Source organism: Lepidochelys olivacea (assembly GCF_965140295.1).
Source record: "Lepidochelys olivacea isolate rLepOli2 genome assembly, chromosome: 7".
Lineage (NCBI taxonomy): Eukaryota > Metazoa > Chordata > Testudines > Cheloniidae > Lepidochelys > Lepidochelys olivacea.
In genome coordinates, this window is record NC_140417.1 from 32,145,429 (window position 1) to 32,173,101 (window position 27,673).

A 27,673-nucleotide genomic window follows, 5' to 3' on the forward strand; every position below is an offset into this window, starting at 1 on the left:
TCATGTTATCCTGTGACCCCTAAGTCCTTTTCAGAGTCACTCTTAAGTGACTTATGGCTTGTCTACATTTCCCGCTGGATCAACGGGCAGCAATCGATCCAGCGAGGGTCAGTTTATCACGTCTAGACAAATCAACCGCCAAACGCTCTCCCATCGACTCCGGTACTCCACCAGGGCAAGAGGCGCAGGTGAAGCAGATGGGAGAGCATCAGCCGTCAACTTACCGCAGTGAAGACACCACGGTAAGTAGATCTAAGTACCTCAACTTCAGCTACGTTATTCACATAGGTGAAGTTGCGTAACTTAGATCGATCCCCCCAAGTGCAGACCAGGCCTTAGACTAAGTCCTATTGAAAGTCAGTGGGAATGCAGCTCCTTAGTGGAGTAGAGGGATTTAACAATATTTGATATACATGCTTCCTAGGAAAAAAAAAATCTCCTCCTTGTTTCTGCTGCTAGAACTGTAGCAAACTTTGAATGCAGCCTGCTATGATAGCGAGATCTTCCATTATCTGATTTGATAGAGTGTGACATCTGCTCACAGCCGCCGGGTACTGGTTGAATCAAAACACTGCAATGTCATCCTCTGCCATCCATGAAGTTTTAAATGCACAGCTCGTGGGACTGGAAAATAAGGTTCTGTAGATATCCAGCTAGTTTGGACATGTGATCAGTAACAGAGCTGGGTGTGGTTCAGTCACAATGCACAAGGGAGGTACAATTTTAAAAACAGTAGAGAATCAGACCCACATGCCTTGCACATTGTGCAGTCACTAACACTTGTGCCAAATATTCCTACTCTTATTTAGCAGCATTTTACAGCTTATTTAGTATCATTCTGCACCAGAGTAAGGAACAAGATGAAGAGTCAGGCTCTTTTTTTTTTTTTTTTTGGTGGTTAGATGGCCCCCATTGCTGTAGTATCTGTGCACATCACACTCAATATATTTATCCTCAGCCCTTGAGGTAGGCAAGAACTATTCTCCTTATTTTATAGAGGGAGAACTGAGGCACAGAGAAATTAAGTGGCTCACCCAAGGTCACACAAAATCTAGGGCAGAACAGGGTCTTGAACTGAGGTCTCCTAGATCCTGTGTTAATGCCCTAACTACCTGACCATCCTTCCTCTCACAGTCCTGTTGTGAAGACCTCATCTTGGCCAACAACTGGAGATTGAACTGGGGACCACCACAGCTAAAAGCATGCGTCTCTAGCATTTGTGCTAAAGAGCCAGGTTCTGTAGCTGTGGGCTAATACAGAATAGGCTTGGGGTAGGGGAAGGGAATGGGTGACCCTGTGTGTTAATGCACTCATCTTTCAACAGTGGAGACTGGGGAAGTTTAAATGAGTTTGGTGGTTTTAACTCAGCCCCTTGTCAACATATTGTCCAGATGAGAAAACACACCCTAGTCTGTGCTCAGAAGAGAGTCAGAAATGGTATTTAAAGGGTAGATAGCTGCATTTCAGAATACAAGGACGTTGGCAGAGCTGCTTGCTGACTGGCTGGGATGGAACAGACTGCTGCAGATCAGGACTGAGGTGCACTGGCAGAGTTGGGGAGGGAAGAACATACACTATACAAGTAAGCATTGCTCTCACCAGAACTATTGGGCTCCCTCTGTGGGAAGCACCTATTCCCTTCAAATGTTTCAACTGTCAAAAACTGAATTTTCAGTTTGTTTTCATGAGAATTCAGAATAACTACTTCACTCTTCAGGGTTTCTACACTGCTTAGTCATTGCAGCAACTCAGCCCACAGAAACTGGCCTCTGTCCAGATCAGTTTAACTGTTAGGACCAAAATGTAATCGTTCAGTTCAAGGCTGCCCAGAGAACAAGTACAAATTCTTTATAATCAGCCTGGTTTCATTCCCCAATGGTAAGAACATCTAAGAGGTACCTAGAAAGGCATCAGTACATTTGCAGTTCCTCTGACATGCAGAAAGACCACAGATCAAGATTCCAAGCTTTTTATTTTATTCAAGTGCCCCAGAAATATCATGATCCTGAAATTAGTCGGTCAATTTTAGGGGTTTCTAAGGTGCCTAACACATGGTATATTAAATTCCAGCCTCCAATGAAGTCATTGGACACTTAGGTAATATGAAGGTGCAGAGAAGGTGCTAACCCTCCAATTAAAGACCAACAATTCTATAATGTTTATATTAAAATACTTATAAAAAGTTTTAAATTCCAGTTTTCCAAGTAGAAATGCCACAAAATACATAACTGTCAAGTCATGATGCAGCTGATATTTGCCAAGGCGACAACACAAAATTGTCATGCCAAATTTCTACCTACATTAAATATAGGAAATTTATTTTATAAAGTATCCTGGTTAGATGATCTGGTAAAGAACAAGAGCAACACATACAGCATTTTATATCTGAAAAGTGCTTTACATAATTAGGTAATTAATCATTAGGGAATTTAAATTAATGGATTTTAAGGCCAGAAGGAACCATTAGATTATCTAGTTTGACCTCCTGTAGAAGATAGGCCGGAGTATTTCCCCTTCACCCCTGTATTGAGCCCAGTGACTTATGTCTGACTGAAGCAGCTCTTCCAGAAAGGCATTCCAGCTTGATCTGAAGACTGCAAAAGATGGAGAATCTGCCATTTTCCTGGCATGTTTGTTCCAATGGTTAATCATCCTTACTGTTAAAAATACATGCCTTATTTCTAACTGGAATTGGTCTGGTTTTAGTTTCTTGTTCTTCTTCTAACAAGACACTGGTTCTTGTTATGCCTTCCTCTGCTCAATTAAAGCCCCTTTTAGTACCCAGTATTCTTCCCCAGGAAGAGACTTACACATTGTGATCAAGTCACTTCTTCATATTCTTTTTGATCAACTAAACTGATTGAGCTCTTTAAATCTCGCACTGAGATTGTTGTCAGAACTGGTATTAGTACCAAGCATTCCTGGCTCCCAGTCCTGTATTACTACAATAGCAGCTACTGGCTTCAACTGAGATCGGGGACGCATTGTGCTAGATGTTGTACAGACACAAAGACATAGAGGAAGTGACTTGCCCAAGGTCACATGGCAAGTCAGAGGCAGAGCCAAGAACAAAATCCAAGTCTCAAAGGCCCAGTCCAGTGCCCTATCCAGTAATTTCCACTGCCACTTGTGGTTCTGTGTTCAGACTGTGCTTCTGCCTACATGGGCCAAACCTAAATGCAGATAATGTTTGTAATTTCTCTTTATTTGGTCCCTTTTGCGCCTAGTGTCAGGCTTGCCTCCAACCCCACAGCATCTTCCCTCCTTTCCCAGCCTGGCACTCCCTGCACAGGATGGGTGTAACCGTGATGAATAACGAATCAGCTTTGCAACTGCAATGAAATTCACTTGGCCTTGGGCTTTACCCCACGGGCATTGCTCAGTGGTGATTAAACCTACTGGTTTACTAGCCAAACAAATATTTCTTGGTTTAGATAGAGATCAGCGCAATTTTCTTCCTGCTAAATACACATGTAGAGCACTACGCCCAAAATAAATAACAGTGCAGGTAAAGCAAAAATAAATAAATGACATTAGTGTTAACTTTGAATTCCTGCTGAGGATGGAGAGCTGGAGCTGCAGCACAAAGGTAACCACTAGAACCATTGTCCCAACAGCCACTGGCATTGCACCAACAAGGTACAGTTTGTTTAGAACTGAAAATGTGCTCAGTGCTGAACAAAGGCAAAACAAAAGTCTCTTCTTAAAGAGCCAACAATCTAACAGGCAAGAGGGAGAGAGAGTAACGATACCAGTATATGCAGATTTATACCTGTATAACCATATCCACACCAGGCCCTGGTCTACACTAGGAGCTGAGGTCGAATTTAGCAGCATTAAATCGATTTAACCCTGCACCTGTCCACACGACGAAGCCCTTTTTTTTGACTTAAAGGGCTCTTAAAATCTATTCCTTACTCCACCCCCGACAAGGGGATTAGCGCTGAAATCGGCCTAGCCGGGTCGAATTTGGGGTACTGTGGACACAATTAGACGGTACTGGCCTCCAGGAGCTATCCCAGAGTGCTCCATTGTGACTGCTCTGGACAGCACTCTCAACTCAGGTGCACTGGCCAGGTAGACAGGAAAAGGCCCGCGACTTTTGAATTTCATTTCCTGTTTGGCCAGCATGGCAAGCTGCAGGTGAGCGCAGAGCTCATCAGCAGAGGTGACCATGATGGAGTCCCAGAATCGCAAAAGAGCTCCAGCATGGACCGAACGGGAGGTACGGGATCTGATCACTGTATGGAGAGAGGAATCCGTGCTATCAGAACTCCGTTCCAGTTTTCGAAATGCCAAAACATTTGTCAAAATCTCCAAGGGCATGAAGGACAGAGGCCATAACAGGGACCCGAAGCAGTGCCGCATGAAACTTAAGGAGCTGAGGCAAGCCTACCAGAAAACCAGAGAGGCAAACAGCCGCTCCGGGTCAGAGCCCCAAACATGCTGCTTCTATGATGAGCTGCATGCCATTTTAGGGGGTTCAGCCACCACTACCCCAACCGTGTTGTTTGACTCCTTCAATGAAGATGAAGGCAACACGGAAGCAGGTTTTGGGACGAGGAAGATTGATGATGATGATGAGGTTGTAGATAGCTCACAGCAAGCAAGTGAAGAAACCGGTTCTCCCGACAGCCAGGAACTGTTTCTCACCCTGGACCTGGAGCCAGTACCCCCCGAACTCACCCAAGGCTGCCTCCTGGACCCGCCAGGCGGAGAAGGGACCTCTGGTGAGTGTACCTTTTTAAATAGTATACATGGTTTAAAAACAAGCGTGTTTAATGATTAATTTGCCCTGACATTCGCGGCTCTCCTGGATGTACTCCCAAAGCCTTTGCAAAAGGTTTCTGGGGAGGGCAGCCTTATTCCGTCCACCATGGTAGGACACTTTACCACTCCAGGCCAGTAGCACGTAGCCGGGAATCATTGTAGAACAAAGCATTGCAGTGTATGTTTGCTGGCGTTAAAAGAATATCTGTTCTTTATCTCTCTGTGTTATCCTCAGGAGAGTATATCATTCATGGTCACTTGGTTGAAATAGGGTGCTTTTCTTAAGGGGACATTCAGAGGTGCCCGTTTCTGCTGGGCTGTTTGCCTGTGGCTGAACAGAAATGTTCCCCGCTGTTAGCCACGGGGAGGGGGGAAGGGTGAGGGGCTCACCACGCGGTGAGGGGAGGCAAAATGTGACCTTGTAACAAAAGCACATGTACTACGAATGTAATGTTAACAGCAAGGTTTACGGTGAAAGAGTGTACCCATTGTTCTATAAAATGTGTCTTTTTAAATACCACTGTCCCTTTTTTTTTCTCCACCAGCTGCATGTGTTTCAAGGATCACAGGATCTTCTCCTTCCCAGAGGCTAGTGAAGATTAGAAGGCGAAAAAAACGCACTCGCGATGAAATGTTCTCTGAGCTCATGCTGTCCTCCCACACTGACAGAGCACAGACGAATGCGTGGAGGCAAACAATGTCAGAGTGCAAGAAAGCACAAAATGACCGGGAGGAGAGGTGACAGGCTGAAGAGAGTAAGTGGCGGGCTGAAGAGAGGGCTGAAGCTGAAAGGTGGCGGCAGCGTGATGAGAGGAGGCAGGATTCAATGCTGAGGCTGCTGGAGGATCAAACTAATATGCTCCAGCATATGGTTGATCTGCAGGAAAGGCAGCAGGAGCACAGACTGCCGCTACAGCCCCTGTGTAACCAACTGCCCTCCTCCCCAAGTTCCATAGCCTCCTCATTCAGATGCCCAAGAACGCGGTGGGGGGACCTCCGGCCACCCAGCCACTCCACCCCAGAGGATTGCCCAAGCAACAGAAGGCTGGCATTCAATAAGTTTTAAAGTTTTAAACTTTTAAGGTGCTGTATGGCCTTGTCCTTCCCTCCTCCACCATCCCACCCGGTGCTTCCTTCCTCCACCACCCCTCCCGGGCTACCTTGGCAGTTATCCCCCTATTTGTGTGATGAATTAATAAAGAATGCATGAATGTGAAGCAACAATGACTTTATTGCCTCTGCAAGTGGTGATCGAAGGGAGGAGGCGGGGTGGTTAGCTTACAGGGAAGTAGAGTGAACCAAGAGGGGGTGGTCCATCAAGGAGAAACAAACAGAACTTTCACAGCGTAGCCTGGCCATTCCTGAAACTGGTTTTCAAAGCTTCCCTGATGCGCACCACGCCGTCCTGTGCTCTTCTAACCACCCAGGTGTCTGGCTGCGCGTAACCAGCAGCCAGGCGATTTGCCTCAACCTCCCACCCAGCCATAAACGTCTCCCCCTTACTCTCACAGATATTGTGGAGCGCACAGCAAGCAGTAATAACAGTGGGAATATTGGTTTCGCTGAGGTCTAACCGAGTCAGAAAACTGCGCCAGCGCGCTTTTAAACGTCCAAATGCACATTCTACCACCATTCTGCACTTGCTCAGCCTGTAGTTGAACAGCTCCTGACTACTGTCCAGGCTGCCTGTGTACGGCTTCACGAGCCATGGCATTAAGGGGTAGGCTGGGTCCCCAAGGATACATATAGGCATTTCAACATCCCCAACAGTTATTTTCTGGTCTGGGAATAAAGTCCCTTCCTGCAGCTTTTGAAACAGACCAGAGTTCCTGAAGATGCGAGCGTCATGTACCTTTCCTGGCCATCCCATGTTGATGTTGGTGAAACGTCCCTTGTGATCCACCCGTGCTTGCAGCACTATTGAAAGTACCCCTTGCGGTTTATGTACTCGCCGGCTTGGTGCTCCGGTGCCAAGATAGGGATATAGGTTCCGTCTACGGCCCCACCACAGTTAGGGAATCCCATCGCAGCAAAGCCATCCACTATGACCTGCACATTTCCCAGGGTCACTACCCTTGATATCAGCAGATCTTTGATTGCGTTGGCTACTTGCATCACAGCAGCCCCCACAGTAGATTTGCCCACTCCAAATTGATTCCCGACTGACCGGTAGCTGTCTGGCGTTGCAGGCTTCCACAGGGCTATTGCCACTCGCTTCTCAACTGTGAGAGCTGTTATCATCTTGGTATTCTTGCGCTTCAGGGCAGGGGAAAGCAAGTCACAAAGTTCCATGAAAGTGCTCTTATGCATGCAAAAGTTTCGCAGCCACTGGGAATCATCCCAGACCTGCAACACCCTGCAGTCCCACTGGTCTGTGCTTGTTTCCCGGGCCCAGAATTGGCGTTCCACTGCATGAACCTGCCCCATTAGCACCATGATGTCTGCATTGCCAGAGCCTGTGCTTTGTGAGAAGTCTGTGTCCATGTCCTCATCACTCTCGTCACCGCGCTGACGTCGCCTACTCGCCCGGTTTCACTTTGCCAGGTTCTGGTGCTGCATATACTGCTGGATAATGCGCAAGGTGTTTAATGTGCTCCTAATTGCCAAAGTGATCTGAGCGGGCTCCATGCTTGCCATGGTATGGCGTCTGCATAGAAAAAAGGCGCAGAACGATTGTCTGCTGTTGCTCTGACGGAGGGAGGGGCGAGTGACGACATGGCTTACAGGGTTGGCTTACAGAGAATTAGAATCAACAAAGGGGGTGGCTTTACGTCAAGGAGAAACAAAAACAACTGTCACACAGAATGGCCCCCTCAAGGATTGAACTCAAAACCCTGGGTTTAGCAGGCCAACACTCAACCCAATGCTCAACCCACTGAGCTATCCCTCCCCCCGGTATTTCAGGCAGGACTGAATCTCCATTCAAGTTTTCAAGGTGCCCCTGACAGACCTCACCGAAACGACTGCTGGCCGTTGATTTCACGGAGGGAGGGAGTGGGGAGCAAATGAATACAAAACAAATCTGGTGTATTTCTTGTTTTGATCCACTCCATCTATCTTTTACATCTTTGGCTGGCAGCAGACGGTGCTGTAGGACTGCTAGCCATCCACATCTCCTGGCTGCTAGGCAGAAGATGGTACAATAGGACTGCCGGCAGGACTAAAGAGAATGACCTGGTCGAGTCACTCCTAATTTAGTCCCCGCGCCCATGTCTGCCCAGGCGCTCCTGACCGACCTTACCGAGGCGACCAGGAGTACCTCGGACACGATGATGATGGTTATCAGGCCTGTTGCACCGTCTGCTGCCACAAGGCAATGGGTTGCTGCTGCTGTGTAGCAATGCAATACCACGTCTGCCAGCACCCAGGAGATATAGGGTGACAGTGAGCTGAGCGGGCTCCATGCTTGCCGTGGTATGGTGTCTGCACAGGTAACGCAGGAAAAAAGGAGCGAAACGATTGTCTGCCGTTGCTTTCATGGAGGGAGGGCCTGATGACATGTACCCAGAACCACCCACGACAATGTTTTTTGCCCCATCAGGTACTGGGATCTCAACCCAGAATTCCAATGGGCGGCGGAGACTGCGGGAACTGTGGGATAACTACCCACAGTGCAACACTCCGGAAGTCGACGCTAGCCTCGGTACTGTGGAAGCGCTCCGCCGAGTTAATGCACTTAATGCACTTAGAGCATTTTGTGTGGGGACACACCTAATTGACTATTTAAAAACGATTTCTAAAAAACTGACTTCTATAAATTTGACCTAATTTCAGAGTGTAGACATACCCCAGGACTTGTACGCTTCAGCTATATCAGTTTAAAACTGATACAGAAAAAGTGGTACAAAAAACGTATAGACAAAGTCCTAATACAAGTGCCCTATACAAGTTGTTCTAAGGTCTTTGCTTACTGATGATGACATGATTTCTTGCTTCCTACCAGCTTCAAGACATGCATTTCTCATCAGTAACTGAGCTCTTCAGGCTGCCAGAGACCTCTGTGTCTAGCAGGTAACAAGTTGCTACTGATTTCTCTCTCTCCAAAGCCTCTTAACAAAATTAGGCCAACACCTTTCCACCAAGGTTTAATGTTCTACCCCTGCCTGCAAAACCCTGGGGGAAGCTTGTCCTACATGTGATCCAATGGTTTTTAAGGTTATAACTTTTAAAAGATGCCAATGAACATGATACAAAATGGGTATCACACAGCCTGATAGGAACCTTTTTTTGGTCTATACATTATTTTCACGCATACACACACTTTTCACTTGGGCATCTTTGGGAAAGATACCAATAGTCAAGTGTTATAGGGAGGGCTGGCCCTTTAAGGGGAGTTGGCCTCAGGTCTATCTGTACCTAGTTATCTGCCTCATATGTGATGGGTTTGGCCCAGTGGTTGGCCAGCAATCATGCAATGGTAGTTCAGGGGGTGGGGCTTCCTATAAGAGATTTTCCTGCTTCAAAGAAGGGGAGACCTCTCTGAAGAAGCCCAGAGTAAGCCTGGAGAGAGATCTGGGCCCTGATGCAAAGATAAAGAGGGAGAGAGACCTGCAGGGGATACGGGGTCAAAGTGGGACAGGGAAGGAACCTGCTGGGAGCTACCTGCTGCCAGGGCAGGTAGCAAAGCCTTTAAGAAGGAACTGGGAGCTCAGGAAGGGTGAATTTAACTGCTGAGTTTGGAGAAGAAGGCTGGGAGATTCTAGCTTTGAGTTAAACGGTTATTTTGTATAAAATAAACCAGACCCCAGAAGGGGAGAGTAATCCAAAAGCAGTTGTGGCAGTTTTACTGGGGAAGAAGGTAAACTGAGGGAGCAGCAGGGTCCAACACCAAATGAGGTGAGAATTTCTTACATCCCAGCATCTCACTTGTTACGAATTATATCTGATAGGTCACGCACAAAACTGCTGCGAATTATACCTGATAGGTCACACACAGTTCGAATCTAGGCTGAGGCACATGAACAAAGTCCACAACTGCAGAGTTCCCAAAAAACACCAAGTTTATTACCCTCGAGCATGGTGCCCCCCTGCTAGCCAGGAGGGGACACAGAATACAGATTATGCAAAGGTTATATACCGCTTAGCAAAGCATGTTGCCCTTGTGCATCGGAAACCTTAGCCAATAAACAAACCCTTTTCTTATCTACCACCTATCCCTGCTTGGTGCATTCCTCGTGCTAAATTAGTATGTTAATTACACAGCATGGTCCTAAAGCAATGCATCAGTAACTTTTATTATCAGGATGGGAGGCTTCACATCAAAGGCCAAGAGATAGGGAGTTAGGGACAGACAAAGAACAGATACCGGGAGTCAAGGCAGGCTGGAGACAAGGAGGAGGATTTTCACAGGAATGCAGTATCTAAGGAACACTCCTCCTGGTGCATGATGTGCTTGCTTTTAGACAATGGTGGGTCCCAAACCAAAATGGAATCACATGTGCTAACTTTTCCTTAACACACCTGGAAGTGGAAGATGCCAGCATATCCATTCTGGAAGCTCTGCCCATGGGGGACCACTCGATGGAGGATGGTATCATTCAAGGTGAGACAAGCAATTGCAGCTAGGAGCCAGCAGTCACCTGAATGAAGGCAGAAAGAAAAGTTAGTCAAGAAAGTTCCATTTGCACCAAGGATGGAAAATAACACTCCCGTTTCTTCAGCAGAGCCTAGCTGCATTGGATAAATAACTGCATGGTATGTGGCAGTCACATTTTATTCTCAGGAGAAAAATTAAAAGGTGCAGGCCGCAAACATAGTAGAGCGCAAGATTTCAGGCTTGCACGTTACGGGAGCCATTTGGCAACTCAGGCACCCACTGGGGAGAAAGATATTTGCATAAACCACACACCAACTCTTGCAGCTAACCAGAACTAGCTGTGCAATCCCCCATATGAGTCAGAGCAGCCTGGGGCTCCCGCGCAGACATTCTCCTCAGCCTTCTGCTGCAAGTTCTCACACATCCTCACCATTGTTTTCCAAGGCTGCTCATTCTAAATTTTGCTGCTGATTTGCTCTTCTCACTTATGTGGCACCAAAAATATGGCAATACTGACGATGAAAGGGATACTCTGGGCTTTAGTCTGACTCCGCAAAAGTCTGATATCCACTTGGTTTTTTAGACCAAAAGTGACGGAAGCCCCCTTGGATTTTTGCACTATGGCTGTTACTTGGCAGAGATATGAATATCCAAGGTGAACGGCATAAGGGAAACAACCATTTTGGCCCTCAAATTTACAAGCTGCCTAAAACTCATAGTTCCATGTAGATGAGAGGAGAAATTTCCTTCCACTGGAGCTCCTGCCCCCTCACAGTTTGATCAGGTACCTCATAAGTTACAGTCCCCAAGCAAGTTTATCCAGTTCTCTGTGCACTTTGCACAGGGTTTTTGCTTGGGTGTTGGGGGAGGTGAGATCCTGTGCTGGGCCAGAACTCACCGCCCAGGAGAGAAGAGCTTTAAACAACCCTTGTGATCCTAAGCTTCTCTGGAAACTGGAGCAGCCCCTGGCATAATTGAGACAGCCCCAAGGGCCTAACTTATGGCAGCCTCCTGGGGGTGCCCTATGGGCCGCAGTTCAGCTCAGAATCCATGGAGCACTATGTACTGCGGTCTCACACCTAACATGGCCCCCCTGCCCAATGCCCACAGCCCTAATCCCCCATGACAGGGCTTGCAGGTTCCTCCCCTGGCCAGATATGGAGCTTTTAGAGCCCTTTTTATCCAGCATAAAGGGGCCAGAATGGGGATGAGGATCTCAGCCAGGATAGGTTTTACTTTATGCTATGCCACTATAATTGGTTACACTTATTCAGGACCTGCAGTGGAAGACAAAGTATCAGATGACTAGTACCATCGGCAGGCCACAGAGCTCAAGGCCACTCCGCACAGCCGAGGAGACTGTAGGGAAAGGGTATAAAAATAGTGACTCTTGGCACATCCATAGCACCCTTCATCTCAAACTGCTTTTGAAAACATCAATGAAGCCCTGTATGTCTGTGCAGTCAGTCCTCGTGGAAAAATAGCATCAGGGAGCAGTGAAACAACTTGCCCCAGGGTTGAGCTGCAAATCAATAGCCAAGCCAGGAACAGAACCCAGGAGTCCTATCTCACTCCTCCTTGCTCTAACCATTAGAGCACTGCCTTAGCTAAAGAACAAGACCCCAGCCTGTCAGTGCCAGGAGGCATGGTCAAAGTGAAGCTTGGGAAAAGTTCACACACTGTGTAAATAAATATATATTGAAGATAACTTACAACTTATTTCTGTGCCAAAAAAAAAACCAAACCCCTATGTAACATCATGTGGAACTCCTTGCCATAAGATATCCATGAGTCTAAGAGCTTAGCAGGATTTAAAAAAGGATTGGATATTTATATGGATAATGAGACTCTCCAAAGTTACAATAGTAATTTAAAAAACAATGAAGATGGGATTTTATCAATCCTCTTGCATCAGGCCATCAGCCAATCTCGAACAGGGTTAGGAAGGCAGTTTCCTGAGGGGTAGGATCTCTGATCACTATGGGATTTCTTGCATCTTCCTCTGAAGCAGCTGGTGCTGGCTGCTGTCAGAGAATGGACTAGGTCAGGGGCGGGCAAACTTTTTGGCCTGAGGGCTGCATCAGGTTTCTGAAATTGTACGCAGGGCTGGTTAGGGGAGGCTGTGCCTCCCCAAATAGCCAGGCATGGCCCAGCCCCCACCCCCTATCCGACCCCCCCCATTTCTCACCCCCTGACAGCCCCCCTGGGACTCCTGCCCCATCCAACCCCCTCGTTCCCTGACGGCCCCCAGGGATCCCTGCCCCATCCACCTTCCCTGCTCTCGGTCCTCTGTCCGCCCCCGGACTCCCCACCCCTAACTGCCCACCACCACCCCATCCAACCGCTCCTCTCCTTCCTAACTGCCCCCCCGGGACCCCTTCTCCATCCGCCCCCCCCTGCTCCCTGTCTGCCCCCAGAACCCCTGCCCCTGACTGCCCCCCGCCGCTCCATCCAACCCCTCCTCTCCTTCCTGACTGCCCCCCCCGGGACCCCTACCCCCGTTCAACCCCCCTGTTCCCCGCCCTCTGACCGCCCCGACCCCTATCCACACCCCTGCCCACCCCCCAAACTCCCCTGCCCTCTATCCAACCCCCCCCACCCCTGCCCCCTTACCGCGCTGCCTGGAGCACGGACAGCACAGAGCACTGGGTCAGGCCGGGCTCTGCAGTTGCGTTGCCCCAGGAGCTCACAGGCCCGGTGCCCAGAGCACTGCGCCGGCAGCATGGCGAGGTGAGGCTGCAGGGGCGGGGGGACAGCAGGGGAGGCGCTGGGGGGCTAGCCTCCCGGGCCAGGAGCTCAGAGGCCCAGCAGGACAGTCCTGCGGGCCGTAGTTTGCCCACCTCTGGGCTAGGTGGACCCCTAGTCTAATCCAGTTTGGCAATTTCTGTGTTCCCACAGCTTGACAAGGGCAAGGGCACCATAGCAATTTGGGCTTAACTTGTTTCTCATGTCTGCTTTGCTGTTCACCTTTCATGGGGACCAGAAATCGACTTAGTAACCAAGTAGAAAAAGCCAGACGTGGGGCTGCCCATCTTGCCAGCCCGCTCCTTACAAAGCTCTTTCCGTGGTCTCTGCTGGCCCACACTTGCTGCCTCCTCTGCTCCTGCGCCATCTCAGAGGGACAGTTGAAAGACGGCTTCAGTGCAGTGGCAAAGGAGGAGGTGGATGAAGGCGGGCAGCAGGTGGGAAGGAGTGGACAAGCCGATGAGGCTTTTTAAGTCCAAAGAATACTGAATTGGGACTCACTTTCAGAAACAGCTGTGACAGCTGGCAACCAGCCAGGTGCTGTTAGTGCCATTTCCCTCCCCCACACACCCCCAGTGGACACTGGAACGGCATGGTTTAATTCTCCACACACTTCTCTCCCCGCCCAGCCCCCCCGCGTGGTCCTGGGATATTTAAAGTTTTGTGGCATTTGCACAGAGCTAGACTCCATTCCTGCTCCAATGGCCAATCTGCTGTAGGGAGGGGCACAGTGCAGACACACATGCCCCCATGCTGACTCTGGGAGGAGCTGGACTGCAGCTGTCAGGGGGCTTCCCTCATCGAGGGCAGCGCTCATCCCTCCCCGGCTAGAAAAAACACAGGCAGCAGGACTGCTGCTGCCAAACTTACTGGTTAACACAGTTCATTGCAGCGTACTAAAGATCCAGTTGGTATGACTCCAAAGTTTGCATCACTCCAATGCAGCTGCTGTTAAGCCTTCCAAATTCAGAGACTCTCCTCCCATTTTGAGACACACTTAAAAAATGTTCATCGTGGGAGGAACATGGCTTCTTTGTGTTTAACTGATTTGCATCTTTGCACTGTGTATCAATTTAAAAAGTGACTCATGGGTCTGGGAGCAGAGGCAGCGTCCAATACCTGGGAAGAGTGCAGCATCCTCCTGGGGTGGGAACTCTACTGAGCTAGGTTTGCGCCTGTGTTAGGAACATTTCATGTTAATCTTAAGGCACCCCTCTTATGGCCAAAGTTCAGAGCTAAAGTTAATTAGTGCTCGTAAAGCACACTGAGATCCTCAGATGGAAGGCGCCATGTAAGTGCACTGTATTATTATTATATAGCTGACTCCTCCACCCTCCCATCCGCTGCTTTGATGGCCCTAATCTTGCCTTTGACAGAAATACAGCTATGCAGTGGGTGTGATTCAAACAGGCTATAGACTAGACTCTACGGACGGGCTTGCCGCTCACAGGAGTAGCCCATAACCCAAAAGGCCTGGGGTAAAATTTCCAAAGGTGTCTAAATTCATATTCAAATGGGATTTAGGCACTTGGAACCCTAAATCCCACTGACAATGAGACTTGGGCTCTTAGGGTCTAAAGTCACTTAGGCACTTTTGAAAATTTCACTCTTGATCTACATACAGGTTTTGTACATATACACACATATATATATTTTAAACGGATATAGTTATAGCAGTACTGTACCTGGTGTGAATGCAATTATACTGGCATAAAGGTGCCTTATACTGATATAACTATTCCTGAATGGAAGTGGAATAAACTATACTGATCCAAACACCTTTACACCAGTATAACTGGATAAAGCTGTACAACCTCTCGCCACACTGGGGGCAGGAGAGAAGGAAGAGGGGGTTGTACAGCTTTAACTATATTGATCTAGTTTGAGCAGTACAACTTGTGTGCATAGATGATTCCATCTGTCTCAGAGCACTATCCCCTCTGGTTTAAATTAATCCAGATCTAGCCTCCAACCTGCAGTAGTCAGGATAATTCATCCAAAGGTAACAGCGCAGATTTGTACATTTCCAGCCCTAGGTTTCTCTCACAGCCGGCCCACAACATTTTGGCACCTGAGGCGGGGAGCTCAAATGACGCCTCCATGCCCCCTCGCTTGGGCCAAAACTTTGAAAGGTCTCAATTCTGCCTTTTTCCTCTTCTACTCCTCTCATGGTACTGCTCTGCTACCTACCCCAATAAAGGAGAACTAACAACTTAAAATGCCTTGTTCAAAAATTTTAAGTAACACTTAACTTTCAAAGGCCTGAACAGCAAATGTAACTTCTCTTGTCTGCATAGTAAACACTGGCATTTTTATCTGTTTGAATAATCAAAGTGGTGCTTTCCGTGCCTTCTTGGTTGCAGAGATTTGAACTGCGTTGCAAGGCCGACCAACCTCTCCTGTGTCATTGGGGAGCATAGATGTGTTTTTATTAACTTCAGTTTGGAGAAGCTGCATTCTCCACTGGCAACTGTTACAGGAAGTGTTAGAAGTATGTGTGACGGGTTGGATCACAGAAACCCCCTTGGGACTGCCACCTGATGTGACAAGACTACTTCTGCTCCTGCTTTCCTGCCCTGTCAGCTTAGGACTTCAGTGCCCTGCCTAGTTGGAGCCAGACCCACTAGCCTGTTGCAAACCCAGACCCAGGCCTGAACCATGTCCCCTAACAGCTGTAGGCTTAATTGAAAGCAATTTAAGAAATGTTCCTGTCCTTGACACCCAGGTGCCCAACTCCCAATGGGGTCCAAACCCTAAATAAATCCATTTTACCCAATGTGGCTGGAACACTAGATTGGAAGAGCTTGCAACAAAAACAGTATGCAGCATTCTGGGTTTTTGAGTGCATAAGCCATGGCCCCTCCGCTTTGTCGCCAGTAATGTGTTGGATGGAAACTTCTATTTTCATTGTCTTTGAGGAACATGAAGTTTTTAACTTGCTGTGGCCCAAGCAGTACAAGCAAGTCCCTCAGGCTACTGCTCAAGTGGGTCCACAGTCCTGGATCATCTAGACTTAAGGAACTGAACTCAGCAGCAGCTGTTTCTTGCGCCTCCACCACACTCTTCTCTGATCTACACTTTTCTTCAGGAATGTGCATGGTTACATCCATTTGAGATGGAGATACGGATGCTGCAGTAGCTGCCTGATCACCTGCACTCTGACTAACTGGAAGATCAGGCATCTCCTCACCACTCACATCCTCACTGGGGCCAGAAGGCTCACCATGAACATTTGTGTCTATGTATCTTAGGGTTAGCTCCTTCCTGCTTAGACAGAAAAGCTTCCTTTGCTTGCTTTCTTTTTCTGCATGCTGCCCCAGAGGGGCGTTTTCTTCTTTCACTCATGACTGCTGTTCTGTGCCAACTATAGTGACTCTCAACACTCAGTTGAAGCGGACAAATAAGCAGGCTGGTAGCGGGGCCTGAGTGAGGGAAGATATCAGCATCTTAAGGGCCTAACTGGCTCCTACTACTTCAGTTGACTGCCTGTTCTCCTCCAGTGGGTTCAGGGAAGCAGCAGGAAACAGGAAGCTCCCTGGGAAGCTGGTGTTAATCAGGCCAGGCTGCTGGGGGTGCTAGAGAGGTACATAAGAGGCTCCTCCCCCACCCTCTCCCTACAGCTCCTGCTGCTTTCTGTTATTCCCTCTCACCTTTTTGCCTGCCTGCCAGTTATGTCTCTTGTGCCCTCCTTCCTCCAGCACAGCACTCCACCATCTCTGTGCATCCAGAGCAGAGAGAATACATATGCCCCAGCAGCAGACACAATTTTCTACACTCTGGGTCCTAGTGGCGCCCCCCACAGTCTGGCACCTGAGGCGGCCTCCTCAGTTCGCCTCAAGGTAAGGCCAGCCCTGGTTTCTCTAGCTCAGAAATATTCTCTCTAATCCATTTTTTGTAATTTAAAGCTGGGGAACTTAGAGAACATTACAGAGAAGAGAGAGCCCATGCATACACGCACACATACTGTGCCCAAAGATAAAGCTAAATAGAAACTACAGTAAAGGAAACCAGACACAGAATATCACCATTTCATCTCAGCAAAAGGCAGGACCAGTCTTTCCTTTCTGCCTGTTTTAAAACCTCACGGGGGGAATCATATCTCTGTGGCATTTTTTCCTTCTCTATTATATGTAATGTGCCAACAGTGGCCTGCCTTGAGTTGCAAAAAGGGAGATTGTTGTGGAGTCAGACACATTTTTGCTGGACAAATTGCAGAGAAGGCTTAAAACCACTTGGAAAGCAATTTAGCTTGACCATATCACTAACTCCCTTTTCTCCAGGGGAAATTCAGAGGGTTAGAAGTCAGTGTCAGTCCCAAATAGATCCAATTTCTTTGTAAAAATGGGGCAGTGGCCCTTCATTGGGAAGTTGCAAGAAAAAGAAAGAAAAAAAAGTACAGTTTCCCCTGCTTATTCCCCCCCCCCACCCGCCCTTTTCTCTGAGCTCAGGGAGCTGTGATATTTCACAAAAGTGAGAAAGATGCTGTGTGTCACATTAAATCCAATCTACTGTACTATTTAAAGTTACACCTGGTGATCTGATGGTTTGGACTAGCCCACGAGAAACCAGAGCTTGGGGGAAGAGAAGAACGGGGAGCATGGAGTCTCGCAGGGCTGGGAACAGCTAATAACTGCAGGAATATGCTGCAAAGGAAGCTAGGAATTACTGGGATTTGCACAGCAGGCCTCAAGGCCGCCTATAATGAGGGGGCAGGGGAAAATCATGGAATATTCAAGCCCCTCTGTGCACTGATATGCCAAGTCCCTGCCCAAGACCGAGGTCCTGCATCAAGCTCCATGTGGATGGATCCCTCTGAGAGCACCAGTGAAGTTATTGGGAGCTCCATACAGGAGTCTGCCCAGGAGGATCTCATTGTAGGATTGGGGCATAAAGGAGATGAAATTGTAAGATTTTGGGGGCAAGGACCATTGTTTTGTTCTGTGTTTATACAGTGCATATCACAATCGGATCCTGGTCTGTGACTCCTAGGTACTTGCACAATACAATTTAATTATTTAATTAATTCGTATGGATCTAATCCCCAACATAAGAATACACAGGACAAGGATTCTCTGCTAGAACAGTGATGTCTGAATGTTATATTTGTCCCTTTATCTTATTCTTAGGTTACTTTCAGGCTTCCATTTCTGTAGTATCCGAGTACATCATTAGCTTATTTATCCTACCAACAGCCCTGTGATGGAGGGAAGTGCCATTATCCCCATTTTACTGATGTGAAAACTGAGGCACTCAGAAACTAAGCAATATGGCTACGGTCACATAAGAAGTTCATCACAGAATATGGAAATGAAGACAGGTCTCTTGAATCACAGGCTAACACCCTAACCACTGGGCCATCCTTCCTCAAATGCAGAATTGGAGGGGGGGGGCAGGGAGTGGGAGAGTTGGACATACAGATTAAAACATATAATCTCTAAAGGCTTTATGAAAGAAGGAAGCAGGAGATGCTAGTCATGTTTAACAGTCCTTCAGAGATGCACCTGTTCCAGCATTCATGTGAAACCACTAAGCATAAATAAGCAAGCACTTAGGAGCAACATTTCTCCAGCAGCAAGAATCCAGCTTCTGCCCCCAGATTCCGTCCTTCCCGGTCTCTCAACAGCAGCACTAATAATAAGCAAGACCCCCAAATGGAAGCCAGCAGCATCCCTACCAAGGGCTCCCTGGCAGATGTCTGTGCGGGTGGCTCCGTCAACAATGAACTGCGGGTTGGAACACATTTCCTGAAACAAAACATAGTTTGGTTTTTAAAGTTCCAGTGACTGGGATATTGGTTCTTACAATGCTATGCAGTCCAGTTAGGCAAAGCCATCACCTTTGATCTACATTTGTTAACCCTTAAGTATGTGGCCACTCTTTCACAATGGCAGCCCAGTGAACATTTAGGATTATGTGCATGGTAAGTATCCAAAGTCTTTTAATCATCCTGGTTGGAGACAGCTTTTGAAAGAAGGACAAAGACAATTACTGTCGAGCCTAGCACAATGGGGTCCTGTCCTGGTCCATGACTAGGTCTCTTTAGGTGCTGCGTAATACAATAAATAATAATACTTTTATTGTCAATTCTTTCGAGCAGTCCTTTTGTCACATGGTTATACAGTACCTAGTGCTATGGGGCCCTGATTCCCCATGGGGCCTCTGGACAGTACTACAATACAAACAACACACACTCCTCCTCCATGCTGTGTCTCATAATACAAATACATGGGAGTCACTCACGTTTAATAACAGGTGCTCCACAGGTAGAAGGAATACAAAGAAAAACATTTTCACAAAGCATGCAGTCAGTGGAAAATCCCATTGCAAGAGCTCAGAGTTCGCCACTATATGCACTCAGATACTACAGTGGTAAGGCCATATAAATAGATAGGTATGCTGTTTATTGATTTTAAAGAGAGCTGGATGGTTTAAAGCAGTGGTTCTCAAAGCCGGTCCACCGCTTGTTCAGGGAAAGCCCCTGGAGCGCCAGACCGGTTTATTTACCTGCCGCATCCGCAGATTCAGCCGATCGTGGCTCCCACTGGCCACGGTTCACTGCTCCAGGCCAATGGGGGCTGCGGGAAGGGCGGCCGGCATGTCCCTTAGCCCGCACCGCTTCCCACAGCCCACATTGGCCTGGAGCGGTGAACCACGGCCAGTTGGAGCCGCGATCGACTGAACCTGCGGACGCGGCGGGTAAACAAACTGGTCCGGCGCGCCAGGGGCTTTCCCTGAACAAGCGGCAGACCGGCTTTGAGAACCATTGGTTTAAAGACTAGACAGACATGCAGCAGTAAAAACTGCACAATTCACATAGTATATTCCTCTGAAGCACCAGGTATCGGCCTCTGCTACAAGTGGGATTCCAGACTTATCTTACGAATGGTCCAATTTAGTACAGCAAGAAGCTGCATACCAAAGTAGACGGCTGATTGCTCTGATTTGAAACAGCAGGAGCCAGGTTACTAAGCTAGTAGCATTGATCTGATACAACATGGCAAACCCTGGGTTCTAATTAAGCAGTTGCACTCATTAATCGTTGAAATCAGGGTGGATTGCCAGTTAAATCAGCTAAATCAATGGCAGAAACCGGAATAGTTGCCAGTTCTTTGGCTGTAACCACCAGACAACACTGCCTATAAGGGTTTGAAAATTCTACTATTACAGAATTTAGGGAGGCAAACGAAAAACTTTCCTTGTTTCATTGATTGCCCAAAGAAAAAGATTCAGGAGCGATTCTCTACATAGGACACAAACAAATACATCCCATAAGTGGTACGTGGGAGGAATTGATTCTTGCCTCACCGTGGGTCTCTTCCACTTGATTCCATAGGTTTTGGAGGAGTTTGGACCCAATTCTTTGAAGCCCAAGGAGGCGGCTGCAGGAGGGAAGGTGTTATCTCGGAAGAGGGCTCCACTCTGTAAGCATGCATTCCGAAGCTTCTCAAAGTCCTGGCCCAAGTACTTCACTGCATTCTCATGCTGCCCCAGGCCTAGATCCTTAGCCCTCTGCTTCTGGACCTGAGCTGAGACGCCTGTGCAATACACTGGGGTGATGATTTCTTCCGCCATCTTTGGCAACTATTGGACTAGGCAAGCCCCACTGAAATAGAGAAGACAAGAATAAACAGCATACGTGGAGAACTGAACCTCACAACCCCTTACACGGCTTTAGCCAAGGGACCTAATAGCAAAGCATAGCGTGTAACCTGCTGAGCATACATAGCTGTACTAAGTCCTCACTTTCCCAGATGGACCTGCTCTCAGCTGCATGTAGTTCTCACCTACATAGATATCTTCCAACAACACTTAACTTTACATGTGTTTTTCTCTCCCCTGCTGTGTGAATGACCCAGCCGAAACAGAGACAGTTCTCTCATGCTATCTGTAACAACAGTAAGGCCTTATCTATGCTAGCAATCTGTACCAGGAAATGTTTGGTTTCAGAGTAGCAGCCGTGTTAGTCTGTATTCGCAAAAAGAAAAGGAGTACTTGTGGCACCTTAGAGACCAACAAATTTATTTGAGCATAAGGTTTCGTGAGCTACAGCTCACTTCATCGGATGCACTGGTTTGCATAGTTCCACTAAGGCCATATGTACACCTTACAAGCTATAAGATCGCTTGTGTAGCCGCACTATGCCAATAGGAGAGAGCTCTCCTGTTGACATAATAAAACCAGCTCAAGGATCAGTGGGAGAGTGTTTCCCACCAACATAAACACTCATGTGCGCAGCGCTATGCCAACAAAACTTATGTCGCTCAGGGGTGTGTTTTTTCACACTCCTGAGAGACACAAGTTTTGCCGACATAAGTGCTAATGTAGACATCGTCTAACAAAACTATTTAGGCAGAGCTTGTTCACATCTGGCCATTTGTGCCAGTGTCCTGTGTCTACGCAGCATCAAGTTGCATCAGCAAAATTATGTTACACCGTGGGTAGTGTGACGGGGTAAGGCCAGATGGCTATAGTAAAGTAGTGAGGAACAGGTATGTTAGCCCCAGGCTAAACAAATCCCTGGTACCATGGTAACCAAATGGCAGTTGCTCCAGGTTAATTAAGACACCTGGGGCCAGTTGAAATCCTTCTAGAAAGCAGTGGTGATAGCTAGGTTGATTGGGACACCTGAAGCCAATCAAGGGCTGGCTAGAACCAGCTAAAAGCCTCCCAGTTAGTCAGTGAGGTGTGCATGTCAGGAGCTGTAGGAGGAAGCCATGCTGTTGGAGGATCTAAGCAGCATAAATCCTTATCAAGTGCAAGAAAGGAGGCCCTGAGGTAACGGTGAAGGAGATATTGAGGGGGGGGTTGCTGGAGGGAAGTGATCCAGGGAATTGTACATGTCCTATTTCCAAAAAGTCAGCTACCAAAGCTGCTACTATTAGGGTCCCTGGGCTGGAGCCTGGAGTAGAGGGTGGGCCTGGGCTTCCCCACTCCACTCCCTGATTAATCACCGAGACTAGGAAACAACAGAGACTGGGTGAGGGAAGGTTGCTTCTCCTCCCCTCCCTTGCTGGCTTATGATGAAAATGGCTCAGTAGGCTGTGACTCTTGTCCAGGGCCAGTGCAAGGATGTTTTGTGCCCTAGGTGAAACTTCCACCTTGCACCCCCCTCTGCCCTGAAGCGCTGCCTCTCCCCTCAGAGAGCCGTGCGGCAACTCCCCACCCCAGCTCACCTCTGCTCCGCCTCCTTCCTGAGCATGCCACTGCCGCTGCTTCTCCCACCTCCCAGGCTTGCGGCGCCAATCAGCTATTTGGCACGCAAGCCTAGGAGGCAGAGAAGCGGGGCGGCGTGCTCGGAGGAGGCAGAGCAGAGGTGAGCTGGGGTGAGGAGCGGATCCCCTGTGCGCCAGCCCCGTTACTTGCTGCAGGTGGCCCTCCCTGTACCCCTCTGCCCCAGCTCACCTCTGCTCCACCGCCTCCCTAGAGCGCGCTTTTGGCTGCCCCCAACCACTTGGTGCCCTAGGCGACCACCTAGTTCGCCTAGTGGTTGCACCGGCCCTCCCCTTGCCTCTAGAGAGAGAATGGCTATGTGGAGGGTCACAGTGAGTCTCTGAGTGAGTCTCTAGTGAAATCCACCAGGAAGTGTGGGACCCACTGAGATAAGGACAGAGCTTTGTCACAGTAGACATCCAAGTGTCCTCCATACTACTTTCAGGTTTCAGAGTAACAGCCGTGTTAGTCTGTATTCGCAAAAAGAAAAGGAGTACTTGTGGCACCTTAGAGACTAACCAATTTATTTGAGCATGAGCTTTCGTGAGCTACAGCTCACTTCATCGGATGCATGCCGTGGAAACTGCAGCAGACTTTATATACACACAGAGAATATGAAACAATACCTCCTCCCAGCCCACTGTCCTGCTGGTAATAGCTTATCTAAAGTGATCATCAGGTTGGGCCATTTCCAGTACAAATCCAGGTTTTCTCACCCTCCACCCCCCCACACAAATTCACTCTCCTGCTGGTGATAGCCCATCCAAAGTGACAACTCTTTACACAATGTGCATGATAATCAAGTTGGGCCATTTCCTGCACAAATCCAGGTTCTCTCACCCCCCTCCCAAAAACCACACACACAAACTCACTCTCCTGCTGGTAATAGCTCATCCAAACTGACCACTCTCCAAGTTTAAATCCAAGTTAAACCAGAACATCTGGGGGGGGGGGGGGTAGGAAAAAACAAGGGGAAATAGGCTACCTTGCATAATGACCTAGCCACTCCCAGTCTCTATTTAAGCCTAAATTAATAGTATCCAATTTGCAAATGAATTCCAATTCAGCAGTTTCTCGCTGGAGTCTGGATTTGAAGTTTTTTTGTTTTAAGATAGCGACCTTCATGTCTGTGATTGCGTGACCAGAGAGATTGAAGTGTTCTCCGACTAGTTTATGAATGTTATAATTCTTGACATCTGATTTGTGTCCATTTATTCTTTTACGTAGAGACTGTCCAGTTTGACCAATGTAAATGGCAGAGGGGCATTGCTGGCACATGATGGCATATATCACATTGGTGGATGTGCAGGTGAACGAGCCTCTGATAGTGTGGCTGATGTTATTAGGCCCTGTGATGGTGTCCCCTGAATAGATATGTGGGCACAATTGGCAACGGGCTTTGTTGCAAGGATAAGTTCCTGGGTTAGTGGTTCTGTTGTGTGGTATGTGGTTGTTGGTGAGTATTTGCTTCAGGTTGCGGGGCTGTCTGTAGGCAAGGACTGGCCTGTCTCCCAAGATTTGTGAGAGTGTTTAGGCTTAAATAGAGACTGGGAGTGGCTAAGTCATTATGCAAGGTAGCCTATTTCCCCTTGTTTTTTCCTACCCCCCCCCCCCAGATGTTCTGGTTTAACTTGGATTTAAACTTGGAGAGTGGTCAGTTTGGATGAGCTATTACCAGCAGGAGAGTGAGTTTGTGTGTGTGGTTTTTGGGAGGGGGGTGAGAGAACCTGGATTTGTGCAGGAAATGGCCCAACTTGATTATCATGCACATTGTGTAAAGAGTTGTCACTTTGGATGGGCTATCACCAGCAGGAGAGTGAATTTGTGTGGGGGGGTGGAGGGTGAGAAAACCTGGATTTGTACTGGAAATGGCCCAACCTGATGATCACTTTAGATAAGCTATTACCAGCAGGACAGTGGGCTGGGAGGAGGTATTGTTTCATATTCTCTGTGTATAAATAAAGTCTGCTGCAGTTTCCACGGCATGCATCCGATGAAGTGAGCTGTAGCTCACGAAAGCTCATGTTCAAATAAATTGGTTAGTCTCTAAGGTGCCACAAGTACTCCTTTTCTTTATACTACTTTCAGGCACACTACCTTGTGGGAAGTTGATGCTCCGTATTGTGCAGCGGATGCTGTGTATTCTGGGATGCTTCCATGCATCTCAGGAAATTGTAGGTTGATGGACTCCAAAGAGGAGAGTGATTTTTAAATTGACCATGTGCCTTTGAAAATGCCAGCCTTACTTTGGGGGGGCGGAGCAGAGGGAGCAGAGGCTTTCAATGGGAGTTTGAGAGCCTCAAGACCCTGTGGAATAATGTTCTGAACAGACCCAACAACTGAATGGCTGGCCAGCAGGATTTAGAACACAATGTAAAATGAGGTAATAACCGTTGGATTATACAAACCACTGGAGCCTGCCCATTGCATTGGCAGAATTTCATGAGTTGATTTATTATCACATTTGTTTTTTTATTTCAGCATGGTAACAAATGCAGTGCAATTTCCAAAGTTTCCCCAAGAAGAGACAAAAAGATTGTAGCAGACAAAAAGCTTTACCCTGGGAAGATCTTTAAAGATGGAAGAGGAATATAGCACTCTGGAGTGGCTGAATGTTCTTTGGGTACTTTAGAATTTGTTCACATACAGAATAACCCATCCATATGATTCCAATTAATGTGATAGAGTTTTTCATAGAACTAGCATGCAAGAAACCTGCCCCCCCGGGGATAAAATAATTGACTGTTATGCTGCCCAACACCACCAAGTCCTGCAGCTGCAGAACTAATTACATGATAAAATACCAGACCTGCAGCATTCACCAGCCACCCAAATAAACAGCAATTCCCACACCCACAACTCGCTCCTTTTCTGGTTACTGGTTGTGAAAAGAATGTGAATCAAGAAGATTCAAGGAAAAAGGAGGGAACAAACAGGAACCACAACCACACAGCTGGCAACCTCCTGTGGACTCAGACCAAGAGCATGGATCTGAACTCTTGGAAGTCTCTCCAGAACCCAACACTTCCAGGCTGCGGTGTATTTCTATCACACAATTAGTCACTTCCTTTCTCCTAGCTGTCATCTGTTTAGACCAGGGATCGGTGGCCTTTGGCACATGGCCCGCCAGGGAAAGCCACTGGTGGGCTGGGACCATTTGTTTACCTGCTGGTTCGGCCGATCACGGCTCCCACTGGCCACGATTCGCCATCCCAGGCCAAAGGGGGCTGTGGGAAGGGCGGCCAGCACATCCCTTGGCCCACGCCACTTCCCACAGCCCCCATTGGTCTGGGACGGCGAACTGTGGCCAGTGGGAGCTGCGATCGGCCGAACCAGCAGACGCTGCAGGTAAAGAAACCATCCCTGCCTGCCAGCAGCTTTCCCTGGCGGGCCACATGCCAACAGTTGCCGATCCCTGGTTTAGACTGGTACGCTTTTTGGGGCAGGGACTGTCTCTCAGTATGTATATTTAGAGCACCCAGCTAGGGTTGCCAATTTTGGTTGGATGTATTCCTGGAGGTTTCATCACATGACAAACTCTAAAGATTAATCTCTAGTTCTTGGAGAATCCAGGACAATCCTGGAGGGTTGGCAACCCTACACCCAGCTCAATGGGGCCCTGACATTAGTTGAAGTCTCTAGGCACTGGTGCAACCTAAACAATAAGGAGGCAGGATTCTGCAAGCACTTCTATTCTTGACGTCATGTTGTGCATTGAGGAACTGCCTGGGAAGAAGTATTAACTCAATTCTATGTTCTTGTTAGGCCTGACCACATTACAGCTAAGCCACGTTCAGCAGAGCCATGATCTAGACTAACTCTGTTACAGTGTTCAAACCTTCTTCCTTAACATAAGGTATAAAAGTCACATTATGGACCCAGCTGCTGTCAGCCATTTTTAAACCACACTATTCCTCTTAATGCAGTTAAACAGCTGCACAGAGGGGCCTCTCCGATTATACGCTGTTTGTATTATGGTAGCACCTAGGGTTCCAACTGACATCTGGGCCCTACTGTGTTAGACACTTGTAGTAAAAAACTGTCCCTGCTACAGACTACACAGTTGAAATAAGGAAAACAGGCACAGAGAGGGAAAGGGTCTTGCCCAAGGTGACACATCAAGTCAGATAACTTGACAACACAAAGCAGGTGATGTGCTCGGACCACTGCCTATCTTGCTGACCAAGTGTATTACTATTTCCTTGTTTCCTGCATCTGTCTGTATCCAGCTGTTGTTTCTTATCTTATAGTTAGATCGCAAGCTCCCAGGGGCAGGGAGCTTTTTCTTTTTGTTCTGTGTTTGCACAGTACCTAGCACAGTGGAGTCCTGGTTCACAACTGGAGCTCTTAGAAGCTACCACAATACAAATAAATTACAACAGAGGCAGAGGTGGGAATTGATCCCAGGTGTCCTGATTCCACACAAACCATACCACCTCCCCCCTCAGACTTCTGAAGCATTTGCATTAATCTTAGAACAGGTCCTTCAAGTAATACCATGCCTGAAGGAAGAGGGATAACTCATGAGTCTCCACAAGAACATCTCTGCTCTCTGAAATAGACTGACACACCTTGCCCCGGGGGAGGTTGGCATAACTCAGGATCAAAATTTGCAAGTGTTTATCAGGAGGAACCAATCAATGGACATAGATGCACCTAAATATGTTCTCAGCTGAACTGAACTCCTCCAAGCCCAGGTGAGATTTATTCACACAAAGTATGTTTGATTGGAAGTGACTCCAAAAATCAGAGCACCAATCTCCCCTCTGGTGCCTTGGAAAGCATTTACATTCAGCTGATAGTTAGAAAGAAGACTACTTGGCTTATATTAATTTTATGGTGGGGGTTGATTGTTGCTTTCTACTGTTGTATTTTTATTACAATAGTGCCCCAATGCCTCAACCATATAAACACATAGCAAGAGGTATTCCCTGCCCCTTACACTAAATAGACTAGAAAGAAATTTAGACAACATACGTTAAACAGAAAGAGGCATTCACTCATTTACATTGGATCTAGGTTATTAAGGGCTTTATATATTAACATCAGACAGATTATCAGTAAGATTTAATCTTTTTTTAATTGCCACAGCTACTAAATATTTCTTATCTGCTGATTTATCATCACTCATTTATTTCATCTAGGCACTCCCAAAATTACTCCTTTCCTTTTGGGGGTGAGCAGTAATTTTCCAGCCCTCAGATTTAGTATTGAAAAGGTGAATTTTTAACCCAAGCTGGAAGTCCCCAAGAGCTAGGAAGGTGTGGGGACTAATGACTGAACCCACTTCCCCAGTACAAGAGAACTTTGTTAAACAAATGAACCTTGAGAGCCTCCAGCTGAGTCAAACAAGTTGAGCAGAACAACCCCAGAACCTCCTGAGAATTCATAAAACAGCCTAAAAACATTTAC

The 27,673-nt window shown here is 47.6% G+C and overlaps 1 protein-coding gene across 1 annotated transcript in view; it reads right to left on the bottom strand.

The window, feature by feature from the left end:
- The window catches only part of CAPN1 (calpain 1), a 53,622-nt gene that overhangs the window by 23,497 nt on the left and 2,452 nt on the right, over window positions 1–27,673 (bottom strand). Inside the window, exons 2-4 of the mRNA XM_084633714.1 lie at window positions 20,357–20,654; window positions 18,726–18,795; window positions 10,231–10,349 (exon numbers count right to left, since the gene is read on the bottom strand). Of these exons, the coding sequence (XP_084489840.1) occupies window positions 10,231–10,349; window positions 18,726–18,795; window positions 20,357–20,623 (456 nt within the window). The 5' untranslated portion in view covers window positions 20,624–20,654. The remainder of the gene's footprint in view (window positions 1–10,230; window positions 10,350–18,725; window positions 18,796–20,356; window positions 20,655–27,673) is intronic.